Below are 26,830 nucleotides of genomic sequence, written 5' to 3'. Positions count from 1 at the left end.
TATCTCGCATTCCTGCGGACAGGGTGCCTAATTATGGGCATCTGGCGGTGGCGGCTGGCGGGCCTGGACCCTCCCCACGGCAGGGCCCCGGGGTTGCGGGCAGCAGGCGCCATGGCATCGCTCAGCTCGGCCTCCACGTACCGCGCCGAGCTGCTCAGCGCCTACGGGCCGGGGCACGGCGAGCCCCGCTTCGAGGGCGACCGGCGGCATGCACCCTTTGGGGCACGGGGACAGGAGGCGTTTGGGTACCCAGGTACCGGGTGTGCAGGGCGGGGGGCCCTAGGGTGTGGTGGCCCTGCTACCCTGGGGGAGCCCTGCTACCTTGGGGATGGTGCCCCCAAGGGTTATCCAGCTGACCTGTGCCTGGGGACAGCGTGGGACCCTCCCCCCAGCACCGGCTGGGAGGGCTCAGAGGGGAACCCTGGCTGCCCCTTGGTGCCCCATGGCTCTCTGGACTGCCCTCCAGCTCTTACTCCCCAATGCTTTTGTGCTCCCGCTGTAAGTCCCCAATAACTCCATTGTCCCTGCTGTCCCCAGAACCACCATGCTGCCTCCTTCCCCTCCCCAGACCCTTTTGATTTTCCTTTTGTTCCCACAACCCCCCATAGCTTTTCCTCCCCAGCCCAGACCATCACGGTATGTCCTCAGCTCCCCTGTGTCCCACACCCCTTGATGTCAGCTGCTAGGCCCCCACTTTCTTGTACACCCCAGTAACTCTAGTGTCCTCCTCCCCCCAGACTTTGTGGTCATCCCCAGTGTCTTCACCCTCCTGTGCCATTTCCCTGCTGTCCTCAGGTTGTCCAGTGCCCCTGGAATCTCCCAGTGCTCTCAGGTGCCTCCAGACCACCCACTACCCCCCCAGGCCTCCAGTACCCCTTTACCCCTGGGACCCCCAGTTCCCCCTGCAATTCCCCAGCACCTTCAATATCCCCAAACTCCCACTGACACCTGCTACCCCCAGCCCTCCCTCCCCCAGTGTCACCAGACTCTCCCACAGCCCCCAGTGCCCAGCCCCTGGGTACTGTGGCCCCATGCCCAGCAGCACTCCACTGCCCACAGAGTCCCCAGGTGCCATGTACCCCTGCAGCCTGGGCACCTGGGTGCGTGCCCAGGGTGACACCTACCAAGTGGTGGCCGACGTCAGCCAGTTTGAGCCCCCTGACATTGTGGTGACCACCTCCAACTGCCATGTCGCCATCCAGGCAGAAAAGGTGAGGCACCCGAGGGGGCAGCATCCCCTCTGGCCATGGCACAGCGGGGGTCCTGTCCTGTGACACCCCCTCCTGTGGGTGGCAGGGAGGGGGTGGTAACTGGGAACAGCCCTTGGTAGCACTGGGATAAATGGGAGCTGTGCCCAATGATGGAACAACAGGCAACTCCCGCTCTACTGCACCTGTCCTGTGCTGGTGTAACTGGGAACTGTCCTCACTGAGAATGGGACAACTGGGAACTCCTGCTCCGTTGCCTTCTCTGCTGGAGGTGGCAAGTGGGAACAGTCCCTGCTGGCACTGGAGTAGCTGGAATTTACCCACAAGCCCAGACTTGGGCAGCAGAGGCCTGCTTCCTGCTGGCAATGGGGTAACTGGGAGCTGCCCTGGCGTCACTGGGATCTCTCCTGTTGAACTCCCTGCTACAGTCAGGGTGTCTGGGATTGCCCATTAGGAGCACTGGGGTACCTGGGAATGTGCTGTGGAACCCACCATGGCACACTGCGCCGGTGCTGCCTCCCCGCAGGTGGCTGAGGATGGCACCGTCTGCGACACCTTCACCCACAAGTGCCAGCTGCCCGAGGACACGGACCCGCTGTCGGTGAGCTGCACGCTCACCGAGGCTGGCACGCTGGTCATCACCGTCCGGCGCCGCGCCAGTGCCGGGCAGCGCCCGCAGCTGCTGCACCGCAGCGAGGCCATGCTGTGAGCGGCTCTGCGTGACAAAAGGCTCCTTGCCCGGAGCCATGCCAACCCCAGCACCGTGGTGAAGCTCAGCCGGTGCCCACTGGCTGTGCCCTTCTCCACCTCCAGCCCCACAGTGCTTCAGCTCTGTTTATAAAGTCCTTTTATTAAATTAATATAAAAATCTCTGTATTTACATGGGGAGAGGTGCATGGCAGAGAGGCAGCAGGACCCCCTGTTCCCAGCCATGAGGTGCTGAGCTCAGGGGGCAATGCCCACCCATGTCGCCGTGGACACCCCAACCTGATGCCCCTCTCCGCCCCGTGCCACCCTGAGAAGGGACATTGCGGTGCTCATGGAGGGTGTGAGGGCAGTGGCCATTCTGGGGGGCACCGGGGGCTGGGGGGGTACAGAGGTAGCAAAGTGGGAAGCCCCAAGAGCTGGCAGGTCGTTGGGGAGCAGGGGCTGCCTGGGGGCATTTGGCTGGTCCCCAGCCCAGGGAGGGAGCAGAGGCACTGGACTGAGAGTGCCCGCTCCTGTGCTGAGCCTGGGTCAGTGGGCTCAGGGCGGGCACACCCCAGCACCTGCCGGGGGCCCTTGTGGCTTCTGGGGACACAGGGGGGTGGATCTCAAGGGTCTCACTGACCCCTGGGGGTGTCGTCATCATCGTCGCCGCCAGGACCAGCCTCGCGGGGCATGTGGTGGTGCTGGTGGCGGTCCCAGAGCTGGCGCAGGGCGGTGGTGTCGGCCTCGGTGGTGCTGGCGGTGCTGTCGCGGAAGCTGGCAAGCGGCGGGCGCACCTTCACGCCCTTGCCCGTCAGTGAGCCCTCGATGGCCTTGCGCAGCTGCGGGGACCCCAAAGCCATGGGCAGACAGCTCCAGGTGCTGCCCTGTGCCCCTCCAGCCTCCCTGTGCCCTGCTCACCTCTTTGAGGGACACCATGCCCACCAGCCGCCCAATGCTGGTGACAAATGCGTGGTCCAGGCCCAGCAGAGAGAAGATGGTGTGGGTCTGCAGGAAGAGGGGGCTGAGTTGAGGGTCTGGGGGTTGCGGGTGGGGGTCTGGGGTGGGGTGTGGGCGCACCTTGTGCAGCGAGGTGTGCTCCACCAGCTGGAAGGGTGCGGGGTCGATCTTGGCACTGCTGAAGTCCACCAGCTGGTCCAGCTGCTGTTCTTCCCACTCCCGGATCTGGGGAGGTGCCATTGGGCAGGGTAAGGGGTACGGCCTCCCCACAAGTGCCAGCAAGGGCCCTCCCGTCCTCCTTACACCCGGTGTTATGGAGAAATTTGGGTTATCCACCCCCTACCTCCCCACACCCACCTCATGCTCTGGCACCCCTTTGGGATGTCTGGGATCCCTCTGAGCAGGAGGGTCCTGCCTGTTTCTGCCCAACCCCTCACCTCTGCTGGGGTCATCTTGTCACCCAGGATCATCTCCTCCTGCAAGAGAGGCGTGTTGGAGCAGCCCTGAGGGCGGCAGGCGGTGCCGCTGCGGGCAGGGCACGGCAGGTGCAGGGGGCACAGCGAGGGTGCAGGCAGCACATGCAGGCAGGGCACCGCAGAGGGTACAGGCAGGGTACAGGCAGCACACGGGCAGGGCAGGTAACGTGATTGGTTGACAGGACATCGGTCACACCCTGATTGGCCACAGTTGGACAAGCCAAGCTTGTGATTGGTGGAGAGAATGCAAGGTGTGCCATGATTGGCTGAGCAAAGTGGGGCAAATCCCGCGGTTGTGATGGCTGGGGGGCTCCCCATCCCGGTTCCTGGAAGGTTTGGGATGGGGAGGATGCACACCAGGATTCGTTGAATGGAATCGTAACTGTCCAAGACAGACTGCACAGACATAGGCCCAACGTGATTGGCCAAGCAGAATCTTGCCAGGCCCCTGATTGGTTCAGAGAACTCCTGCCAGGCTCTGATTGGCCTGCAGGAGCTGTGCCCAGGCTGCGATTGGCTGCAGCTTACCACAATGGAAATGCGGACGCGTTTGGCCTTGTGATAGGCTGTGCCCTGGGCCTGGCCCGCGGGAGAGACAGCAGTTAGGGGATGGGATGGGATGGGATGGGATGGGATAGAAAATGATGGAAAGGGATGGGAAGGGACAGGCAGGGTTGAACAGGAATGGAAAGGGATGTGACAAGAATGGGCAGGGCTGGGCAGGGCCAGGCAGGGCTGTGCAGGGCCAGGCAAGGCCATTCAGGGATGGGAAGGGCTGGGCAGGGCCAGGCAAGGCCATTCAGGGATGGGAAGGGCTGGGCAGGGCCAGGCAAGGCCGTTCAGGGATGGGAAGGGCTGGGCAGGGCCAGGCAAGGCCGTTCAGGGATGGGAAGGGCTGGGCAGGGCCAGGCTCTCACCTCGGTGGGCTCTGTGGCAGCGTTGGCACAGAAGAGACTCTTGAGGGCGATGCCAGTGTGGTCAGTGCTGCCAGCTGCGGGAGGAGAGGGGTGTCAGTGGCAGGGACACGGGGGGGCCAGGGGCCCATGCAGACTCACCTGGGGGGCTGTCGGCCGGGCTGCTGGGCACCCGCTTCAGTGCCGGCTTCAGGGGCTTGCGGAGCGCGGGGCGGGCAGGGGTGCCTGAGGAGGTCTCTGTGCTGATCTGTGGGGGGATGGCGTGGCAGGGTGACGGTGGTGTGGGGCACCCTGACCGGGCATCCCCCAGGACGGCTACATGCCTCACCTGGAAGCGGATGCTGGAATCGGAGAGCCGGTGCCCGTCCTCGGACAGCACGTTCTGCCGCAGTGTCATCAGCCGGCGGTGGGGACTGAGCTGGCTGCTGAGCAGGGCTCCCACCTGCGTCCGCTCGATGGAGCCCAGCAGGATCATGGACTCTGCCAGGCACAGCAAGGTGCCACGTTGGCTCCTGACGTTCCCTCTGCCACCCACCCATGGCACACTCCATGGCTGCTGTGGATGCTGGCAGAGCCCCTGCCTGTGTCTCACCAGCTGACTCCACCAGTGGCAGGTTCTTCATCTTGGTGCTGTGCAGGACCTGCTGCAGGTCCCGGTACTTGCAGTTGAGGGTGACGTAGCGGATATCCCGCACCATGATGTCCTCCACCCGCACGTTGTATTTCCTGCCCAGGGACAAGAGCAGTGGCCTCAGGGTGATGCCACTGCCTCCCCTTGTGCCTTGGTGAGGGGTTTGGGGTTGGGACAGGAGACACAAACTCACTCGTGGTGGCCCCAGCCCAGCTCGGGGAGGTAGGGAAGCTTCTTGATACGGATGATGCTGTCGTAGAGGGAGGGCTGGAGGCTCTGGGCAACGGCATTGGCCAGGATGACAGCGATCATGACGGGCAGGATGTGCGAGATCTGCCCCGTCAGCTCGAAGACGATGACGGCCGTGGACACCGTGTGGGTGACAGCACCCGACAGCGCGGCCGCTCCTGCAGCCACCACCAGGAGAAGGGGGAGGGCTGTCAGGTATTGCCCACCAGGCTAGGTCCCCGCCCTGGCTTCCCCCCTCTGGGGCATCCACCACATAAGGGAAGCCCTCAGGACTATTCCCAGTGGTGGTACCATTCCCAGTTCCAGGGATCATCACCTCAGCTGTGGGGCAGCATCTCCAAATGACGCCCACCATGGTGTCCCCGTTCCAGCTCAGTGCTTACCCACCACGGCGTAGCCCCCTGGCACGATACGGTAGATGTTGCTGTCCGTGTGGATGCCATCAGGGAACCAGGCTGCCATGCTCTCCCCCACCAGGCGCCCAAAGGCTGCCCCTGCAGGCAGAGAGGGGCTGGGAATGGGCACAGGGCTCTCCCAGTACCCGGCCCAGCCTCACACACTCTCCTCTTCCCTCCCTGATGCTGCCAGGGAAGGGAACAAGGGGACATCTGGAGGCACCCACAGGTGCCCAGTGTGGGCTGAGAGGCAGCTCCCTCTTCCCACTGTGCCCACACAGGGTGCAGGGTCTCACCGATGACGAAGACGGGCATGAAGGCTCCACAGGGCACGGGGATGGTAGTGGCCAAGGCTGACATCCAGAACTGTGGGGCAGACACCCATTAGTTGCCCTCCCTGACCCAGCCCTGCCTCCTGCCCCTGCTGTGACCCTCAGCTGGGTGCTGTGGAGCAGCACGTGGGCACCGCACCCTGCAATGGGGCATGGGCTCCTCCCAGGGGCACCCTGCCAGCTCCTCCCTGGTGGCACTTGGTGGCATCTGGCCAGCACCTCCCTGGTGGCACCTAGGAGCAAGCAGCCAGAACCTCCCTGGTGGCAGGTTGGTGGCTCCCAGCCAAGATCTCTTTGATGGCATGCCAGCACCACCCAGCAAACACCTTGGTGGACTCCTGGAGCATCCACCCAGTGCCTTCTGGTGCCACCTTTCTGGTAACAATCTGGCACCTCCCTGATGGCATCCAGGAAATCCTCTCCATAACCTCCTGGTGGTACCTTGGGGATGACAGGGGAAGTAGGCACCCACCTTCATGAGGATGAAGACAACAAGTGTGACAAAGACATTGGAGCGGGGATGGAGCCAGGCCTCCAGGATGCCCAAGTATTCGAACTCATCATTGATCCCCTGCTTGGCCCACGTCTGGTTGTCAAAGAGTGTCACCAGGGTGTCCTTCTGCGTGAGCTGGTGATGGGCAGGGGTCAGCTGGGGCTTGTGGTGGCCCTGGGGCGGGGACTGGTGTGCCACCCCACGGCAGGTACCTGGCCAGCCATGAACTGTCCAAAGCCGGGCGGGAAGGTCAGTGTGGAGATGATCAGCGTCACCAGGGCAGGGAAGAGCAGGCGCCTGGCAGGGTGGCACAGGGCAGGGGGTGATTTTGGTGCAGCCCCAGCTCCATCGCCCTGCTGCTGGGGACTGCTGGGCACCTACTTCTTCATGAGGAAGCGGTTGATGGTCTTCTGGCGGCGCATGAACTGCACAATCTTGCGGTTGAGGTAGACGAAGAGTGCGCCCCCGAAGCCGCTGGCGATCCTGGGCAGAGCCAAGGGAAGAGGTGTCCTGCTGCCACCACCAGCACCACCAGCGCCACCACTGCCACCCCTGGGGCCCTGGGATGGGTGCTGGGATGGCCGCACTCACCCGATGACGGCGAAGGCAGGCAGCTCCTGCAGGTCGAAGGGGAAGTCGAGGCGGAAGCGGGTTTTGAACAGTGCCGTGATTGTCTCTGGGGGATGGTGGGGCTCAGTGGGGCTGGGCAGAGGACCCCTGTGCCCTCAACCCCGCCTCAGGTACCTTCATCCTTGTTCCACACAGCAAGGACACGGAAGATGAAGGCGCTGAAGGTGGCAGCAAAGAAGCCGCGCCAGTAGTTGCGGACGGCAAAGAAGGTGGAGGTGACCTCGATGCTGAAGAGGACGCCTGGCATTGGGGAAGTGCACAGGGGAGGTGGAGAAACCTAGGCAGGCCCCCGGTGCCTGGCATGCTTCCCACCCTGAGTCCACACTCGTGCAGAGCCCACGGGGGTCTGGCTGCCCCACGGACACACTACGGGGCGGTTCAAGGGCTTCCCTGGCAAAGCACGCGGCCGGTGCCAGCCGGGCACAGCGGGCCAAGCACGAGCCTGCACGGGTGAGAGGGCAGCACAGGGATGTGGCAGCGACACGAGGGGTGGCACTGGGATGGAGTGGGGTGCACACAGATGGACAGACAGACAGATAGGGGTGCAGGCAAAGGGCAAGGAAAGAGTCAGACACATCACCAACCTACGGGCAGGGCTCAGCGGGGCTGGAGTGGGGAGCTCCCTGGAGCGCAGGGCGGCAGGGGAGAGGACAAGAGCGGACGTTACACATCTGGGAGGATGCTGCCCGCTCCTCCCTTCCTCCTCCCTGCTGAGCAGCACTGCCCTCTCCCATGCCAGCTGTCCTGGGGGTCCTGCTTGCCTCTCCAGGTGGACCCTGCTGCCTGGGCGGGAGGTGTGGGGGTTGTGGGGAGGCCCGGGGTGACCCTACCTCCGATGGGGGCGGCGAAGCAGCAGCCAACACCGACAGCACAGGCAGCTGCCAGCATTTCAATGTTTCTTGCCTCATTCTGTGAGGGAGACAGGAGTGAGTGGGCACTGCCCCCCAAACCTAGGCACTGCCAGCAGGTGGGCACGGGTTGATCCTCCTGGGGCCAGCCTGCCTTGCTCACCTCGTAGAAGCCCCCAAAGAGGGAGAGGAAGCGGCTGAGCAAGGTTGCACACATGCTGGCGATGTGGACAAAGGGACCCTGAGACGACAACAGGAGATTGAGGACATTGCCCTCAGCCTCACTCCCTGGCCCCCTGCTCATCCTGCCTTGGCACTGCCCTCACCTCCTTGCCCAGGGGCATGCCGCTGCCCAGGGCACACGTCAGGCCGATCACCTTGGCCACAAAGGTCTTGAAGGTGAGGTACTCCTTCAGCACGACACCCCGCAGGATGGTCTTCATCTCGGGGATCCCTGAGCCTGGTGATGTGGGGACAGCCTTGACCAATGGCCATGAAGGGGGAACACTGCCCCGTGGTTCTGGGGGCTAACCCTTGATGCTTTGCCACACCTCACTGCCACAGGGAGGTCCCAGAGACACCTCTTCCCACAGTACAATTGGCAGGAACAGCCCCATGATTATGTAGGCGCAACTCAACCCACAGCCCCACAGGGACCCCAATTTCATAGCCCCCAGGAGACCCTCTGAAGATCACGTCTTAGCCCTAGGAAGACCCCCCAAGCCTGCAAGCCTCATAGCCCAGGAGGAAATCCACCCCTTAACTCACAGGACGCTCTCTGAAGACCTCTCTCTCATAGGCCTTAGAAGATCCCCCACCCCATAGCTCAGGATGGCGTCCAAACCATAGTCCCTAGGAGACCCTCTGAAGACCAGCCCATATCCCTAGAAAGACTCCCAGGACCTCCAGGGATACACCCAGGCACAGCCCCAGGGAGTGGACACCCTGTTTAGGGTGCAGGCAGCCCCTTGATGCCCTACCCACGGCCTGGGGGGCAAGGATCTGGGTGAAGCCAGCTGAGAAGGTGATGAGCACAGTGGGGTAGGTGACCCAGGCCATGTACTGCAGCAGCACGTTGGTGTCCAGACCCCCGTACATCCACTTCTGAGCTGTGGGAACAGCCAGTCAGTGGGTGGTGGGTGGCAAGGCACATGGCATGGCCCTATGGCATGGCCACCCCTGCCCTGCCATGGCCCCAGGAAGCCATTGGTACCTGCCTACCTTGGAGGCACGTGGCAATGGCGAAATCCATGGCCCAGCTGACCAGCGCCATGACCAGTCCCAGCAGTATGAGGAAGACCCAGTCCTCGCCCACCTTGGAGATGAGGAACCGCTGGCACTGCAAGGCGCAGACTGCGGACACAAGGGCGGGTTCAAGGCTGGATGCCCCAGGGATGGGCACACTGAGGTGGCAGAGGCAGGCTGGCAGCAGCAGAAATGCTCACAACCAGCAGCACTGACCCAGCACAGCTGGCACTGTTTGGAGCACTGCTGTGTCCAGCTGTCACAGCCAGCTGACTCTGCACAGTCACACTGGGCATGCACCTCCCACCAGCACAGCCTCCCTGGCACGGCCCCAGCTAGAGGGGCTGGGGGCCCCGGTCCCTGCAGCGTGCCCGGCTATTTCGGGCCATTGTGTCCCTGCTGCCCGCCGGGCAGGTGGCATTGTCCTCGGCGCCGGTGTCCCATGACAGCCAGGGAAACTCTACCCGCGCCTCCGTGGCGGGGTGGGCAGCCGTGTCCAGACTGTGCTGTGCCCACCCGTGTCCGTATCCCGGTGACCCTTACCACGACAGTGGGCACAGCGGCCCTGGGTGTACTCCAGCAGCTCGGAGGGGCGGCGGGGCGGGGCCGTGTCCTCCTCCTGCAGCCGCAGCCGGGCTGCCTCATCCTTGGCGAAGGTGCCCAAGTCCTGCGTGTAACGCCCATACATCTGGGAGAAAAGGACAGGCAGGAGTGTCAGGGAGGCTGGTACCCCAAGCCCTGTGCCCAGGTGGGGAAACTGAGTCAGGGCAGCAGTGGGCATACTGGCACAGTGTGCCAGGTGAGGGAACAGCCACAGCACCCCAAGGCAAAGGGGTGGAGGCACCTGTGGGAGTGCCCGACTGCCCTCCAGGGCGTGGGAAGGAGCCAGGCAGATAAGGCGAGTGTGGATCAATGGTGATTGTTTTGCCTCCTTGCCCAAAGCAGGCAGCTGAAACGTCGGTACCAGTCTCTGGCCCTGCCCAGGTGCCCCAGGCACTGCACCGGGGTGGAGGGTGGGGAAGGGCCTCCAGTGATGGGAGCGTGGCCAGCTTGGCCAGGAGACTCTCTGAGCGCTGGTATTGGGGTTGTGCTGCAGCTCTGCAGGCACCACACTCCGACATTGCTGAGAGCAAGGCTGGGATACCCCCTCCAAAATGCAGCCTTGGCAGGTCATATGTGACATGAGCTGGCTGGTCTCAGCTGGCAGCAGGGAGGCAAGGGGACAGTGAGGGGCAGGATGTACCCCCCGTTCCAGGAGAAAGGCAGCACAACATCAAGCCCAGGGCGGTCCCTGGGCTGTGAAGAGGGGACCACATAGGGATCACCCCCCTTTCCTCGGGTGCCTCCTGCCTGGCTGTGGCACGTGGCCTGCCCCTGGCAGGGGGTGGCCCTGGCAGTGCCCCTCATGCTGGCCAGGAGCTCTTTGTGCCCGTCCTCCCCGCTGAGCCGGGGGCATTTGTCCCGCGCTGGCGGGCACTGCCAAGGACTCGGTTGCTTGGTTTCCGCCTCACTCCCCCCCGCACGACCTGAATGCCAAGCGCCAGAGGTTGGCCCAGCACAAAGGGAGGCTTCAGGACCGCGGGGGCCCTGTCAGGCTCCCACGTCGGGACAACGTGAGCCCCATGCTGATGGCGTGCCCACCCGCCGTGCCGTGCCAGCGCAGCGCGTGGCTGCCCAGCCGGGGCGCAGCCGCCCTGCTCCCCGTGCCCAGGGGCAGCGCCACGGGTGGGCACAGCGCTCGGCACGTGGGCAGCCCAGCCCCGGCTGCTGGCGGCAGTGCCCACCCCGGATGCCCGGGTCCTGCTCACAGCCCCCTGGCCTGCTGGCACACGGCAGCTCCCCGTGGGCATGGCGTGAAGGCGCACTTCTGTGGGGCAGCGCTCCTGCCCAGGTCCCTTTGGTGGAGAGCACAAAGCAGCCAGAGCGGCGCCGGGTGGATTCTCTGCTGTCTAATACCCGGGTTGTGCCCAGCAGCGGGAGGGAGGGTGGGGATGCAGGCAGGGAGAGGAGGGTGAACTAAGTTCCATTGCTGACCCTGTCCTGACATGGATTTTCCCCCAAACTCCTGCTCAGCATGGGCTCAGCGGCTCCTTGCCCTGTGGAAAAGAGCTGGGGGGAAAGGCACGACCACCTTGAGGGGCCAAATCCAGCATCAGCTGCCAGAGGAGGACCCTGGCCCCGCAAGGGGTCTTGAATTCAAAGACTCCCTTCAGAAAAAGCTTGTTTGCTCTGGAAGATGAAATGGGCCAGCACCCCAGGAGTGCTGTCACCCTGCCAAGCACTTGCCTGCCTGGCCCCACTGCTGACCCATGGCCAGCCCAAACCAAGACGGAAGCACCCCCAGGCTGAGTGCCCCCCAAACCAGCTCTGTGTCTACCTCCTGGGGCTGTGCCAGGGGCTGCCAAACTGTCCCCCCCGGTGCTGGGGCACGCAGTGTGATGCCCAGTCCCAAGTGCTCCAGCCTGACTGAGGGTGGTGGGATTTGCTCCCCCTCTGCCTCACTTTGGAGTCCACCCCACTTGTTACAACAAGGATGCAAGCAAAGGGGCCATGGCATCCTGCTGCCACCGTGTGCCACCCCATGCCACCCCTCTGCCCCATGCTCCAGCCCCACAGGCAGGACATGGGACCCCCATGGCTGCCCAGTGCTGAGCAGCCACAGCTACTGTGCCCACAGCCCTGGCATGGCTGTTAGGGCCAGTGGTGGGCTCTCTCCTTCCTCCTCCTCCTCCTCCTCCTCCTCCGCTTGGGTTATTTTTCCACAAAGGCCTTTTGAAACACAAACAGCCCCGGGACTCCGGCCTCTGCCGTGAAGCAGCTGAACAATCACAGTGCCGGGCGGGCAGGGAGCGGGCACAGGGGGGGCTGGCAAGGGGCACTCGGGGACACGGGCACAGGCCAAGGCCACTGGGTTGGTCCTGAGCTCCTGTGCTGCAGGCACTGGCTGTGCCACAGCCCCTTGGGCTCTGCCAGCCCATGGTGCCTGCTGTGCCCGGGCGATGCTGCGCCTGGGGCAGGCGCTGGCATCTGGTGCTGCCATGTCCCCGTGCCAGCCTGTCCCACAGCACCGAGCTGGCTTGGCAGTGGTGCCCACCTCCTCATGGCCACTGCCAGCCATCCTTCTCCCCCAGATTTCCCCCGGGGGAGGTTTTTAAAGGTAAAGGTTTGGGGGGTCCTCTGGGCTGGCAGTGGGCAGGCAGAGGCCTGGGGCTGTGTGTCACGCTGCCCGTCTTAGCCGGGCTCTAATCACCCTGAGCGGCTCTGCAGTGAACAAGGGCAGTTTGTCAAGCTTAATCCCCCCCACGGGGCCCATTGCTCCCTGCCACCACAGCCTGGCATGTGGGGGACACTGGGGCTGATGTGCACCCCAGCACCCTTGGCATGCCAGGGGTTCCCACGAACACCTGTCCAGCATGGGGACCCCACGGAGACCTTGAGGTCTGGGGCCCCAAGACCCATGGCATCCCAGGGCTGGTAAAATCTGGGGAGGGGAAGGGCATGTGGACAACCCTGCAGCCTGGCTGAGATGATTTGGCTGTGAGCACAAGCAGCAAAAGCTGTCCCCAGGCTGTCCAGCTCAGACCAGCCCATGCCAGGCTCCAGCTGGATCCGGACCATCCTGGCAGGTGCTGGCAGGAGCTGGTGGTGCCTCAGATGCACTGGGGAGGGCTGGGCACTCCTCCTGCCCAGCACGTGCCCAGGAAGCTCCCAAAACGCAGGTGTGAGGCTACAGGACAGGAGCCCGCACCCAGCCTCACCCACGAGCCCCAGGCGCTTCCACGAGCCTCGGTGAGCCCAGAGGCCACGGGGATGGGCACCACGGAGCACCCAGGGCATGGGTGCTACCCTGCCCAAAGAAAAGGAGGGCAAAGTCTGCTGGTGCTGAGCACGGCCGCCCCGATGCCAGCCCAGCGTGCCTCTCCCCTCACGCGCTGCCGCAGGCTCCTCCGCCCGGTGCCCGCCTGGGATGGCCTCTCTGCTCACCCACCGTGACCAGGGCACCCAGGGGGGCCGTCTGGAGCTGGCGGCAGGGAGAGGCACCGCCACCATTCACCCCTGTTCCTGCCCCCGAGTGCTCCCTGACTCAGCGCTGCCGGGAAGGACCGTGGGGTCAGCAAGGTCGCGGAGATGACGGCACAGCCGGGGCTCCCACGGCCAGCTGGTGTCCTGCAGCCACCTGACAGCGCAGCCTGGGGTGAGCACTGAGGGGCAGCGCCAGAAGAAAGGTTTGGGAGCTGGGAAAGGCAGTGCCGAGGGTGCACAGCGCAGCAGTGCCCTGACGCTGCCCATGCTGGGTGGGTAAGGCTCAGCAGAGCCCGTCCCGCTCACAGCAGCCGGCTCAGGCTCCCTTGGGCAGTCGTGGGCACAGCTCTGTGGCCACGCAGTCCCTGCTTCCCTGCACACCTCCCTGGCCCTGCCTGTCCGAATGCCTTTGCCAGGGCAAAGTACCGTCCGCCTTGGGCACCGTCCCAAGGGGAGGCCAGGGAAAAGAACCTTTGCCCGTGATGTTTGAGGGCCGCAGGCAGCGGAGTGGCTGGGAAAACAGCAGTGAAGGAAGACACCCCAGGACAATGGGACACCCTGGTGCCAGTGAGGAGGTCTCTGAGGCAAAGGAGTTGTAAACATGGGGCTAAGGTTGCAGGCAGGAGAGATAGCGTATCTTGGGGCAGAGGGCCGGGCACATGCAGCGCGGGGGAGAGCAGCGTGCCCGGCTGGCGCCTCTGGCAGCCCCGCAGGGCGGGCAGCCCTTCCCAGGGGAGAGGGGTGCTGCCAGGGGGCGGTGAGGTGTGTGCAGAAATCCTGCCCTGGGGCTGGGGGCTCAGCTGGGCTCCTCCACAGCCGGAGGGGCGCTGGGGGTGACATCCCAAACAGGAGGCAGCATCCCAGACAGGGCACGGCAGAGTTCTACCGCCCTGAGCAGGGCAGCGCCCCCCGACCCCCAAAACCCCCGGGTGCTGCATCGCGCCCCGTCGCGTCCTGTGCCACACCGGCGCCCGGTGCCCGCCCGGTGCCCCCGGTACTCACCAGGGTCTGCTCATATTGCAGCGCCCGCTGCGCCTCGCTCTCGGAGGCCATGGTGCCGCCGCTGCCGCCGCTCCGCTCCGCGCCGTCCCGGTGCCGGTGCCGCTGCCGGTGCCCGCGGCGGCCGCGGCTCCTCCCGGACCGCGCGGGGCGGGCCCGGGGCACTGCCCGGGGGAGGGATCGGCCGCGCTCCGCCTCCGCCGGTAGCGCCCGGCACCGGCGGCGCCCTTTACCGGCACCGGCGGCGCCCGGTACCGGACCGGCAGCGCTGGGCACCCAGCGCCCGGCTCTGTCAAGAGGAGTCCGCCTGAAAACTCCGTTCTGTGGCGGGACCGCATCCACCGTGGCCTTTGCCCGGGATGGCACCCCCGGGCACGCAGTGGCGCAGGTGAGGGTGACAGCTGGCGTGGATGACGTGGGCACGGGCCAGCTTCCCCCGGGACACCGTGCTCCCTCTTCCCACAGGTACAAGGGGCTGGCGTGGGGCTGGGCGCTGCTTCCCTGTGGGTTCCCCTGCTCAGATGTGGGACGAGAGTGCTAAAACCCTGCAGGCGGTCACCTCCAGGCTCATGGCCGTGCCCTGCTCGGGGACAGATTGGTGGGGGCAGAGTGCCTGAGGTCTGTCTCGTCATGAAGGGCACGGGGGCACCTGTCAATGCCCGAGGAGCGCAGGGCACCCTGGCACTGTGGGGACTTCACCACGCAAAGCTGTCAGGGAGCTCATCCTTACCGTGATGCTGCTCAGCGTCCCGGGACTGTCAGCCCCTAGCCAGAGAGGTGGGCTCCACTCTTCCTTGCTGAGCTCGCTGGGCAGCAGAGGCTCAGTCCTCTCCAGAGAGGCACACGGGTCGAGCTTGGCACCGGCAATCCTTGGGGAAGGTGCTCCGGCATGGCAGGCTGGCTGCCTCAGCGCCACCACGGGCTCAGGGGTGACCGAGGCAGCTGGCAGGGCCACACTCACCCTCCTCCCCAGGGCACAGGATGGCACTTTTGTGGCAGAAGCTGGGTGCAGGGAAAGCCAGAGCTGTGGCACTGCTGGGCTGATGCTGCGGGATCAGGAACGGGCTAGTTCCCACTGCCCAGGTGCCACCCTCTGGTTTGACGTCGGAACCCTCAAGGGTGGGTGGCATGGCTGGGCTGGGGGCTGGGAGATCTCCTGTGCCAGTCTGGGAGGGTTCATTGCCCGACATGAACCAGTTTGAGGCAGGGAGGTGACAAAATGGGTTCCCGCTCATTGTATCCCCAGGCACGGAGCTCCCTCTTGCTCGTCAGCTCCTGGCACTGCCCCGTGGCAGCAGGGATGTTCATCCGGAGGGAAAGCCCTGTGCCAGGACACATGCTCTGCCCACTGCCACCAGTGTGCCTGGCTGTGGGCCACCAGCATACTGCAAGGCCACCACAGGTGATGCCACCCTGCTGGCACAGGTGCCTGCATGGCTGTGGGGGCATGCAGGGCAGGACACCCAGCTTAGCATGCAGTCCTCTGTCCCAGCCCAGTGTGCCCCAGTGCCACCCGTCTATTGCTCTACCACTACTCCAGTCTAGTGTCACCCTGGCTGCAGCCCCAGTACAGGCTGACACTGTCCCACTACAGTGTCATTGTTGTGCCACCATCCCTTACTGCTATCCCAGTAGAGCCCAGTGTTACTTTCCCTACAGCTCTGGCACTGTTCCAATATAGCCCAGTACAGCTCTGACTGTCCCAGTCACCCCAGTGTATACCAGCACAGTACAAATGGCCCCAGAGATCCCTCAGCCCTCCACGTTAGGGATCAGAGAGCAGGTGGCGGCATTGGGTCTCTCATGGGCCCACGAGGTCTTAGCCCAGTGCAGCTGTACTGGGGTCACTGGGGTTGTGCTGCCCCAGAGCACACACAGGGCTCTGCTCTGCACAGCCATGGGTGCCTGTGCCCAGCCCTGGGCACGCAGCTGGTTATGGGTGCTGCAGGACAAGGGCCTCCACGGGTGGCAGCTGGATTGGGGCCCCAGACTGGGCTCTTTTCGTCACCACGGAGGTGTGAGGAACAGAGTCCTGCCATCCCTGTTCTAGCAGGCACCATCACCAAGCACTCTGCTGGCAGCCTCCACCGTGGGCAGAGGCTGGCGTCGTGGCTCCAGCTGGGGGTACTGTACAGTGCTCTGGTCTTCTCCAGTGTCACCCCACAGCCCATAGGGGTGTCCTCATCCTGGCATTGGCTTTCACACTCCATATCTCCAAATATACATCCCCAACCCCAGCAATGCCAGGCCTGCAAGTTCCCCATGGGATGCAAGGGCACAGCCCTGTGCCTGCTGCTGCTAGGAAGAGACAGGAAGCAGGTGGGCAATAGCTCTGGTTTTAATAAATACATCTTGACCTCCATCCACTGGCACCATAAATTATGTGAGAAACCCGGCCGAGACAGGGTGGGTGCAGTGAACAGGGGCCAGAAGGACTTTACACTATGTACAACATGGGCACGATGCCCGCCGGCCGGGGGGCTCGGAGTGGCTGGGCAGTGGGTGCCCCAACCTCCACGAGCCTGTGTTGGCATTGCAGTCGTGCTGAGATGGGGTGCCCAGGCTGGGGGCCAGGCCGTGTGCACCCCACTGTGCTCCTCTGTGCCCCCCGCCCTGCACGGGCAGGGGCAATAAGTAGTGGGGCCCCCCCAGTGCCGCCCAGCGTCGCTGCGTGCTTGCCCAGCTCTGGGCAGCAGTCACTGCTCAGTGGCTCCGTGACTCCACCTTGGCATCGTGGACCTTCTCCCGTGCATCTGAGGGGGCATCAAGGGCTGGGGGGGAAAAGTGTGGCTGAGAGAGGGGCACAGAGGGGGGCCAGGAGGGCACTTGGGGTGGCTGTGCCAGCCTGGCTCAGCACCAAGGAGACCGGGAGGTGCAGGGACTGCCACAGAGTGTTTGGGCAGTGGTGGCTGTGTGTGAGCACTGCACTCACCACGGCACTTGGCACAGCAGGGGTTGTCCCTCGTGGCAGGGCTGGCGCAGGCGGACGGGGGGCACTCCTGGCGCTGGCAGTGCGTCTCCCCCGACTGGGGAGCAGAAAGAGGGGCTGAGCACCAGCGTGGGGGGACAGCAGCTCCTCAGGGTGTGCTGGCTGTCCGGGGTGCTGCTCTCCCACCCATTCCCACAGCCCTGGGGACGGGCACAGCGGCGCCTTCCCTCCCCCTGGAGCCGCCTTAGGCTGGCACACTCACCACACACCAGCACAGGATACACTTCATTTCTCCAAAGGGGGGCACAGAAGGGTGCCAGCTCTCGTTGTTGAGGTACCAGCGGCGCCCGAAGCGGCACGCCCGCGGTGCGTCTGCCTGCATGGAGTCAGCCAGCTCCGGGACACTCTTCTCTGGGGCTGCAGGAGAGGGCACTGGGAGGACGCTTGCCTGTGGCATTGCCAATGGAGGCACACAGGAGCTAGGCAGGGAGAATGGAGGGCAGGGGAGGGGTGCAGGTACCTGGGCACTGCTTGCAGCAGTCAGAGGGGCTGGCGCGCACGGGGTTGGCACAGGTGAGCCGTGGGCACTGTACCTTCTCGCAGTGCACTTCACCTGTGGTGCCCTGCAGGGAGGGCACAGGGCTCACGGGGGGCACAGGGCAGTCAGCTCCCCATGCTCTGGTTTGACCCTCAGCTACAGTGCCGGGGAACTGAGAGCACCCACAGGTGCCAGACCAGGCTGGGGGACAAGTCTGGAACCCACACCCACCTTGCAGGTACAAATGGCACATTTGATGAGGCCAAACGGGGGCACGACAGGGTGCCAGCGAGTGCCAGAGCCTCGCCATGTCTTGTCGCCGTCAAAGTAGCAGCCTGGAAGAGGAAGAAGAAGAAGAAGAAGAGGAAGTCACAGCCCTTGTGACTCAGCCTTTGCAGAGCTGCCCCCTCAGCCCGTACCCACAAGGACTCACCCTCGCTGCTGTCCCGTGCCCGCTCCAGCTTCAGCTCTTCCTGCTCTGTCTTCTTCTCTACAAGGAAGAGGAGGGCCATGAGGGGGTGCACACGGTGCCAGCAGCAAAGTCTCCAGAAGGGACCCCTGCCTTGTTTTCACAAGGAGCCCCCCAGCCCATCCCCCAGGTACCTTCACAGATGGGGCAGCACAGGTCCTCGGGGTGCACCTGGTGGGTACAGTTGAGGGGCTGGCACAAGATGGGATCGCAGATCACGGTGCGCTTCTGGGGACAGCAGAGATTGGGCTCATTAGAGAGGGGCATTACTGATGGGTGCTGCCCTTTCAGCACAACCCCCAGCTCGTACCTGGCAGCTGCAGATAGAGCACTTCTTGTCATAGTCAGGTGCCCAGCGGGTGCCATGTGCTCGATGCTGACCCTCGAAGAAGCAGGAGTTGGGGTCCTTCTTCAGCTGCTCCAGGTCCCTGGTCTTGGTGCTCTCAGAGAGCTCAGCCTGCCCCAGGGACTCCCCTGGGGCCAGGCGGGTCCCTCCTGCATGGCACTGGTTGGGAATGTGCACCTGGAGGGGGCAATGAGCAGGAGATCACTTCCCGTGCCGATGCCTGGCTGCCTTCCATGGTCAGGCTGGTGAAGGAACCACCCACGACCACAAAACACATCAGGCTGCACTGCTGGGACCTGGTACCAGAGTGATCCTGTGCCCTTCCACCCTGCTCCAGGCAGTGCCACCTGGCCGCAGGCAGCAGTGGGGTGGGGAGGGTGCCCTGCCCCAGTGAGGACCTACCCGTCCCCGCATCTCCCCATTGGGGTGTGCTTTGGTGCTGACTTGCAGGAAAGCAGTGCCCTGGGCCAGGTGCTGCAGCAGGTCGGCATCCAGGTCCTTCACCACGCCCTGAGCCTGTTGTGGCGAGAGGGGCACCAGGGTGAGGACATGGTCTGGCCCAGCCCCTGCTGTGTGGTGCCCTGGCCGGGTGCCCACCTCACCTCAGTGCTGTAGAAGCCCTTGAGCAGGCGCTTGTGCTGGTGGGGGCGGGTGCCCATCTCCCCCAGCTCGGCCACCCCGTGGATGTGGGCACTGACAGTGCCATCGCTCGGCCGTCCCAGCCCCGCCACGGAGATCTCGTAGTGCAGGTGGCAGTGCTCATCCAGCGAGAGCCAGGCATGCCCCCCAGCGCCGCTGTGCACAGGGGGGGACACCAGCTGCCCTGCCAGTGCCACGGGCATCTCTGTGCACAGACAGGGACCGTGGCAGGGTGTGGGTGGCGTGTGGGAGGGCAGACCCACTGTCCCCCATTACCACCCCACGTGTCCCTGGTACCTGTGTAGCGGGCGAGCAGTCCACTGTAGGGCAGGGAGATGATTTGGCCCCGCAGCTCACCCTCTGCCCAGTCTTTGGTGGCCACATTGAGGAAGAGCTCATTTTGTAGAAGCATGTGGGCATCGCGGGCGCTGGGGCTCTGCCAGGCACCCCAGGCCTGCCACCAGTGGGAGACCATGCAGGTTGGGACAGGGACTCACCCAAAGTCCCCACGCCATCCCTCCCAGCATCAACTAGTGCTCACCAGCCCATCCTTGTAGCTGGGTGTCATGTCGAACAGGATGTTCCTCTTGCTTTTCCGTCGGGGTTTGGTCTCCAGTGTGATGCCCACCACCTCGCTGGAAGTGCCCACCACCTGCACCTGTGGGTGGGGTGCCAAAGGGCAGTGTCAGGGTGGCAGATACACCTGGGACCCTCGAGAAGGAAATGGGTGCCCACCACTCACCTGGTACTCCAGGGTGCCATTCTCATGCAGCGCCAGTTTGGCTGAGCCCACAGCCCCGGTCTTGGTCGGCAGCAAAGCGTCCGCTCCGCATAGCACACTTTGGATGGCTTCAGCCCGGGGAGAGAGGCACAAGGGTGTGTGAGATTGGCACGGGGCTGAGCACAGCGATCCCCCTGCCCCCCAGCGTGCCTGCCCTGTGCTCACTGTCGCAGCTGCGGCGGGTGGTGATGGTGCCAGCCAGCTGGCGCGCGTGCCGGCCCTCTGTCTCGGCCACGATGCGGAGCTGCCCCTGCACCAGCCACTGCAGCTCCTGGGCAGACAGATCACTCAACACCTCTGCAAAGTCGGGGTCCTGGCAGGGGGGATAGAGTGCCATGGATCAGCCCTGGTGCTCTGGGCACCGTGGCTGCCAGGGCCTGTGGGGGAAGAAAACGCTTTACCTCCACAGTGATGTTGGCGCGGACCTCGCGTAGCGTCTGTCCCTGGTGCAGGATGCGGACCCTCAGCGGGACCCTTGTGGATTCTGGACACGGCAGAGGAGAGTGAACCCACTGGACCAGGGGTCTACAACCACTTCAAACCTACACCTCTGTGCCTACCACCTCCAAACCCCTGGCATTTTCTTGCCTGTTGCCTGCCCCTGTGTGCCTGGGCCCTCATCATTCCCTCCAGCATGCCCTAAATCCTTGCAAACCCACATTGCAAACCTGTGTTTCTTACACAATCACCCTCACACCCCATATGCTCTGCAGCACCTCCGGCCCACCTGCACAGGTGCACACCATCCCCTCCCCACCAGGCACACCCCAAATCACACAACACACAATGTATGCACACCTACCTCACCCTCCACCCTACCCCACAGACAGCCCCTGTACCCACCCTGAGCTGCACACCCAGGCCAGACACCCGTCCTGACCCCACAGATTCTGACCCATGCATCCTGAGCCGCAGACATGCCATGAACTCCTTCAGGTCTATGCAGCCCCCTCTGGGCAGTGCCTCCCTCCCCTTCCCTGCCCCCCTCACCCCTTGCTCCAGGCTCCAGCAGTCCCCGGGCCATGAGGATGAAGTGCAGGTTGTTCTCTGTGTCACTCAGTGTCAGCATGGCCATGCCCCCAGCACCCAAGTGCAAGGGGTTTGACGAGGTCAGGATGGCACCGAATGTCTCTGTGCAGGGACAGGGGCATGAGGGACATTCTGGTGGGCACTCACTGGGTGTGCAAGCGGGAGCTGGACTCACCTGCAAAGAGTGCCCGGTGCTTGAGGATGTGCCCATGGACCTCTCCGGAGGGCTGTGCCCGGGTGATGAGGGACACCCGGAGCTGTTCCCCCCGCAGCAGCTGGACGTTGGCTTTGGACACCGTCCTCCACATTCCGCAGAGCTGTGGGTGATGGAGGGAAGGGCTGGGCGGTGGTTGGGGGGCACCACAAACCCAGCAGGGGTCGGAAGGGGCAGCGTGCCCCCTGCCCTCCCAGCCCCTCTCACCATGCCATCCTCGGGGGCAGCGCTCTTCTGCACGGGGTGTTCAAACAGCACGTTACCCTCGGGGTCACTGAAACGCACCCGGCTCGGCCGCCCCAGCCTGCGAGCGTCCAGGGGTGAGCGAGGGCCATGTACCTGTCCTTCCCCTCCCCCGGCACCACCCTCAGCCAGCGTCGGGCGCAGGGGTGTGTCAGGGAGGGCACACGGGGGTCACCGGGGGCTTGGGGTGGCCAGGAGAAGGAAGATGTTCTCCTGGGGTGCTGAGTGCTAAGCTCTGCCCGCCCGTTCCAGGACTAGCCCAACACTGCTGTCCTGCCAAATGCCAGCTTGGCACAGATTCTCTGGGCTCCCGTGTTCTGGAGTGGTCTCTAACTGGCACAAAGCAGGATGAGGGTCTCTGCTGGGAAAGGCACCGTGGCAGGACCCGCTGGGAGCTGAGTGTTCAGGCTGTAAGTAAGGAGCATTTTCGGCTCTGCTTGGCTCCCCCTGTCAGAGCTGGAAATTAGTCACCACTTTACTATGCAAAGGGGCCTGGAAGCGAGGAAGAGCAGAAGAAACTGGAGCGAGAAGGAGGGAGGGAGAGGAGAGGCTGTGCTGCTGGCGAGCATCTGGGGAGGGCATGGCAAGGATGGGGAACCCTGGCAGCAGTGCCAAGGCACTGCCCCCCGGCAGAGCCTGCAGGGTGGCACAGCAGTTCTGCCAGCTGCACCCACGGGAGCCCTGGAACCGTTCCTGTTTGTTTCCAGTCCAGATCTGGAGGCAAATGGGTGAGGCTGGGCCGACACTGTGGGTGTGCCGAAATTCTGGCTGCTGACCTAGGCTGGAGCCCAGCACACTGCCCCCCCTTCTCCAAATCTCTCCCTCTGTCAGTGCAAGGCTGTGGCACCATGGGGGGATATCACAAAGGAAACTGAGGCACAAGCACGGTGGCATCCCCCCTTTTCCAGAGAGCTGCCTGCTGTGCCAGGCTGGATAGGGGGCAGGGGGCAGGGCTCACCGCTCGTAGCTGATGGAGAAGAGCAGGGAGGAGCGCAGCAGGGTGAAGCGAGCCTTGGCCACGGCGCTGGATGTGGGGTGCCATGGCTCTGGGCCACTCGTCAGCAAGGCCACAAACTCTGGGGAGGAGATGCTGCTGCTGAGGGGGAGCACGGGGGGTGCCCCACAGTGCTGCTGCCTGGAGGGGGGGGCTCACCTGTGCGGGCGTCATCGCGAGCCAGGCCCTCAGAGCTGAGGTAGGAGCGGTCATTGTAGGGCTTGTCCAAGTCATCCTCCTTGTCCTGGAAGTACTCCAAGGTGTCAAATCGCAGTGCAGGGCTCTTCTCTGGTGGGCCTGGCAAGGTTAGCATGGGGTGGACACAGAGATCATCACACCAGGCTGCTTGTGCCCAAGAGCTTGGGGTGAGGGACAGTAATAAATTGCCCCTTTTGACATAGACCAAGATGTGCCCTGTGAATCACTATGGGGCTCTTAGCTGGGGCATGCTGTGCACAGGCACAGCATTTAGCCCTGTGTGCCTTCCCTGCACTCCTTTCAGGCTGTTCCCACCAGGGCTTTCCCCTGCCCATCTATCATGGGCACTGGTGACTTTCATAACAAATTGACCAGCCCTTTTCAGGGGGTGTGCAGTGCCCCCTTTCCCAGGCCAGCAGGGGATCCTGGGGGACTGGTGGGGGCTCCCTGCAGAGAAGCACCCACTCTCCTCACCTTTGGGACAGGTGTGGCAGCAGTGTCCCGGCAGCAGCGTGGCCCGGGGACAGGCAGGCACGGGGCAATCCTGCTTCAGGTTCTTGCAGTTCACTTTCCCCACGGGCTTCCCCCGGTGGTTCCTCTGCTATGAGGGGCCAAGAAGACCCCAGGAGAGCTGTGCCAAGGCGTGCCAGCACAGCATGGGAGGGCATGCCCCATCTTTTTCCATCTGGAGCCCTGGACACCTTGCAGAGTCCCCAGATGCCTGTACGGCAGCCAAACCAGGGCCCCCTCCCCACAGCCCCCAGCCTCCTGACCAGCTGTGCGTGGCCCGCCAGCCCCGGCCTCGGGGAGCTGCTCGGAGGGAGGGAGGGAGGGAGGAAGGGGGCCGGAGGCCATCCCCGAGGAGGGGGAGGAAGAATGAAGCCTGATCCTTTAAACCCCCCTTCTCCTCCCCCCTGCCGCGGGGGAGGACATCCAGGTGTCCGGCCGGCTGAAGGGATCCCTCTTCCATGGGAATGAGAGGAGCGGATTGAACAGAAGGGTCGAACTCCCTCCTTGCCAGCCCCCTCCCCAGCAAACCCGGCTCCTGGGGGGTCTCCCAGGGAAAGGGGTGTGTGGGGCACTCACCGGCTCGCAGTGACAGATAACGCAGTGCATCACCCCGAAGGGCTCCCCCAGGTCCGGGTGCCACGTCTCCTCCAGAGCATAGAAGTGCCCCCCGAAGGCGCAGCCTGCGGAGACCCCACCACCGCCCGCGGCCGTCCCCAGTCACCTCCGGGCCGCGGGCACCCCCCTGCCGCAGCCCCGGACCGGCCGGCACCGCCCCGCCGCCCGCTGCGCTCCCGGTGCCGGTCCCAGTGCCGGTCCCGGCCAGCCGGGGGGCCCGGGGCGGAACGCGGGGTGCCAGAGAAGGGGGGTGCAGGCATGCGATGGACGGACGGGGGTGCGGGTGGCAGGGAGGGGGTGCCCGACGAGGGATGCGTGACGGGGGTGCGGCAGCGGCTTGTACAGGACCGGGGGTGCGCGGAGCGGGGGAAGGAAGGGTGGAGGGCAGGGGGCTCCTACCTGCCGCCCCGCCGGGGGGCAGCGGGTCCGTGTCGGGCCGGATGGGCAGGGCGAGCTTGGGGCGGGCGGCGCGGCCGGGCAGCGGCCGGAGCGGGAGCAGGGCGAGCAGCAACAGCGCAGCGGCGCGCATGGTGCCGGCCGGCCGGGGCGGGCGGACCGGGACCGGAGGCGGCGGCGGGGAGGGGGGGCCGGGCGCTGCCGGGCGCTGCCGCCGCCTCTGCCCGGCTGCCGGCTCCGGCTCCGCTTTATAGGCGGCGGCATGGGCAAGCGGGAGCTGCGAGCCCTGTGCAAACAAAGGCCCCGCTAATGAGGCGCAGGCAGCGGCCGGCCGGGGGGGGATGCGCCCCCCGCCGCGCTCCGACCCCCCCACATATCCCCGGGCCCCGGCCCCGCCGCCCCCGCCTGGCACGGGACGTCCTGTCCTGTCCCGTCCTGCGGCACCCGGGGCACGCGGCTGCCCCGCCAGGCAGGGGGTACCCCCCAGTCGGGATGTCCTGGGGACTCCCCCTCCCCCACATTCATTGCTCCCCCTCTCCTCGGCATGCGGTTCCCCAGAGGGCAGAGCATCCTTACTCACATGCCAGCCCCAGGGCATGGGGAATCCTAAGGGATGGAGGCTGGAACTAGGTGGTGTTTACGGTCCTTTGCAGCCCCGAGCAGTCTATGGTACGAGTCTATGATATAACCCTCCCTCAGAGCATCGGGCACCCTCAGGTTTTGAGCATCCTGGGGACATCCCCTCCCAATTCACACAGCACCCTCTGGATATAAGGTGCTGTGGAGACACCACCACCACCATCCACACCCCTTCCACAGAACCTGGGGTATTCCTGGGCACTGGACATCCCAGGTATGCCCCCATTCACATTCCCCTCTTCAAGGGTGTGAGCCCCACAGGAATCTCTTCATCCGAATAAGCCCCCTCGTGAATAAGGCATTTGCAGGGCACACCCCTTCAAATGCCCGTCTCCTCAATCTGTTCACTCTTCCTGTCTCCTGGACACAGAGCATCCTGGCGTCCCCACATCCACACAGTCCACCTTCAGCCATGAGCTCTTCCAGGGCTCACTGGCCCCCACTCCTCAGGCATGAGACATCCTGGGGACTACTCCATCCACTCAGTCTGCTCCCAGGCCCCTTGGCACCCCAGGACACAGGGCACTGCAAGGTATGTCCATCCACTGTTCCCCTGCAGCCAGCCCTTCCTGCATCCACTCAGCACCCCTGAGCATGGGCTCCCAAAACAGCCAGCCCCCTCCCCCAGTCCACACTGCTCTCTGCAAAGGCACAACCAACCCCCTCCAGCTTGTGCCTTCCACATTCCTGAATTTCTCCAGCTGCTGCCCACCCTGGTCAGAGCAAGGCTCCAGAATGGGCCCCTGGGCTCCTGCCCATCGGTGACAGGGGCTGCAGGAGAACAGGAGCCCGGATGCCTGGGTTCCCTTGTCCAGGGAGGGAAGGGGCATCTGGAGGGGGGATGCTGTGAGAGCAGCACCCAGCACCAGCCCCATTTTTCACCCACACCTGGGCTGGTAAGGGTGGCAGAGATTGGCAGTGAGTAGACACCACGGAAAAGTTTGGGGAAAGCCATCATCCATCTGGGGAAACTGAGGCATGAATTTAGGGGAGGGGGAGCCTATGGAGAGTAGGGGCACTTTGTGTCACCCATGTCCCTGTTGCCATCCCCGCCGAGAGTGGCAGGGAGAGGCTGAGGGTGGTGGGTGCGTGGCAGGCGGGCGCCCGGCAGGGGGAAGGCGGGTGGGGAGGGGAGGAGGGGGAAGCGCGGGGCTGCCAAAATCAACTCCGGGCGGTGCAAACACCCGGCCAGCTGCGCGGTGTAGCTAGGGAAACACGGCACAGCTGGAGCACAACAGGCCCCTGCCTCCCCAGAAAGCTCCTCCTGGGCCTCCCCGCAGCCCAGCGAGCAGCTGGGGGGGCTGCAGCCCACCGCCCTGCGCCCCAGAGCCAGAATGAGGTTGCCCATCTCCAGCTTGTCCATGGCTGCCCCATCCCATTCCCTGCCCTGGTCTGGCACGTCCCCACGCAGCGCGACACCTCTCCCGGGGAGGGCAGTGGGACAGGGGGGCTTGGCCTTGCCGGGACCTGGCCCGTGGCAGGAGCTGGCAGACGGCAGCAAGCAGTAGCTGGGCTTACCCCAGCAGGACAGCCCGCTGGCATCACCAGGGCTGGGACACTGCCAGAACCTCGGGCATCCCCCGGGCATGGCTGGCCCTGACACCCTGCTGCTTGCAAGGAGCAGCGACCATGACTGGCAGCATGGCACCCCTTGGCCCTGTGCCCTCCCTGCGGTCCCCAGCGGTGTCACTGACCTGTCCCCTCTCCTCTCTCCCGACGTCCTCGCTGGCTGGGGATCCAGCGACGCGGAGGGCAGGGAAGGGCTGGGGTCTGTGTGGCTGTGCCAGCGTCGCTGCACCGTGCCCGCTGCGGCACGGCAGCGGCTCTGGGGACGGCGGGACGTGAGCGGGGCTGAGCAGGGAGGAGGCGGGCGATGGCTCCCAGCTGTCCCGCCGATGCCAGGAATCCGGTGCTGGCTCTGTGCACCCAGAGCTCGTCACAGTCTCCTGGCTCGTCTGCGGGACGTGGGGAAGAGATGAGGGAAGCTCCCTCCCCTTTCCCGGGGAAAGGAAAGAGAGATGGGGAACCCGCCTGGCTGCAGCCCCGAGGCACGGGGGAATCCGAGGCACGGGGTGGCAGCGTGAGGGAGAGAGGGGCTGCAAGGGTGTTCTGGTACTGCCAGGCTGGGAGCAGGGTGGTATGCTGGCATGGGGCCTGTCAGGTCAGGAGGGTGCTGGGCATCCCTGCCCAGGGAGGGGGG

General features: G+C 64.6%; 3 protein-coding genes across 6 annotated transcripts; 1 reads left to right on the top strand and 2 right to left on the bottom strand.

Annotated features, from left to right (window-relative positions):
• Positions 1-18: 18 nt before the first annotated feature.
• On the top strand, positions 19-2,078 carry LOC121353779 (heat shock protein beta-7-like). The gene is made up of 3 exons (XM_041467904.1): positions 19-253; positions 1,060-1,211; positions 1,735-2,078. Exons 1-3 carry the CDS (start codon positions 34-36, stop codon positions 1,915-1,917), a joined length of 555 nt encoding a protein of 184 aa, XP_041323838.1. The 5' UTR covers positions 19-33; the 3' UTR covers positions 1,918-2,078.
• CLCN2 (chloride voltage-gated channel 2) lies at positions 2,041-14,202 on the bottom strand. 3 transcript variants are annotated; one of them, XM_041467900.1, is made up of 23 exons: positions 14,094-14,202; positions 9,612-9,756; positions 9,045-9,176; positions 8,804-8,932; positions 8,150-8,283; positions 7,987-8,064; positions 7,806-7,884; positions 7,090-7,215; positions 6,937-7,021; positions 6,727-6,828; positions 6,558-6,642; positions 6,325-6,480; positions 5,817-5,886; positions 5,509-5,619; positions 5,070-5,283; positions 4,838-4,971; positions 4,574-4,725; positions 4,387-4,492; positions 4,249-4,322; positions 3,293-3,331; positions 2,976-3,080; positions 2,817-2,903; positions 2,041-2,737 (listed from the first exon to the last, which is right to left on the bottom strand). In XM_041467900.1, exons 1-23 carry the CDS (start codon positions 14,142-14,144, stop codon positions 2,531-2,533), a joined length of 2,601 nt encoding a protein of 866 aa, XP_041323834.1. In that variant the 5' UTR covers positions 14,145-14,202; the 3' UTR covers positions 2,041-2,530. The 3 variants fall into 3 exon arrangements, with proteins under 3 accessions (XP_041323834.1, XP_041323836.1, XP_041323835.1); XM_041467902.1 differs by lacking the exon at positions 14,094-14,202 and having other exon boundaries at positions 8,804-8,927; positions 9,612-9,703; XM_041467901.1 differs by lacking the exons at positions 2,041-2,737; positions 2,817-2,903; positions 2,976-3,080; positions 3,293-3,331 and having other exon boundaries at positions 4,252-4,322; positions 4,383-4,492.
• Positions 14,203-16,418: 2,216 nt separating this feature from the next.
• CHRD (chordin) lies at positions 16,419-26,512 on the bottom strand. 2 transcript variants are annotated; one of them, XM_041468012.1, is made up of 24 exons: positions 26,325-26,512; positions 23,995-24,277; positions 23,557-23,660; positions 22,945-23,071; positions 22,432-22,569; positions 22,237-22,354; positions 21,243-21,339; positions 20,997-21,138; positions 20,783-20,923; positions 20,194-20,276; positions 19,958-20,105; positions 19,754-19,860; positions 19,553-19,669; positions 19,309-19,465; positions 18,975-19,216; positions 18,775-18,888; positions 18,337-18,549; positions 18,161-18,254; positions 17,991-18,047; positions 17,789-17,892; positions 17,540-17,642; positions 17,282-17,436; positions 17,023-17,116; positions 16,419-16,861 (listed from the first exon to the last, which is right to left on the bottom strand). In XM_041468012.1, exons 2-24 carry the CDS (start codon positions 24,122-24,124, stop codon positions 16,794-16,796), a joined length of 2,853 nt encoding a protein of 950 aa, XP_041323946.1. In that variant the 5' UTR covers positions 24,125-24,277; positions 26,325-26,512; the 3' UTR covers positions 16,419-16,793. The 2 variants fall into 2 exon arrangements, with proteins under 2 accessions (XP_041323946.1, XP_041323945.1); XM_041468011.1 differs by lacking the exon at positions 26,325-26,512 and having other exon boundaries at positions 22,945-23,068; positions 23,995-24,379.
• Positions 26,513-26,830: the final 318 nt, after the last annotated feature.

The sequence above is a fragment of the Pyrgilauda ruficollis genome, unplaced genomic scaffold (assembly GCF_017590135.1).
Source record: "Pyrgilauda ruficollis isolate IOZ18807 unplaced genomic scaffold, ASM1759013v1 scaffold21, whole genome shotgun sequence".
NCBI classification, from domain to species: Eukaryota; Metazoa; Chordata; class Aves; order Passeriformes; family Passeridae; genus Pyrgilauda; species Pyrgilauda ruficollis.
This window is presented reverse-complemented; position numbering and strand designations above follow the sequence as displayed.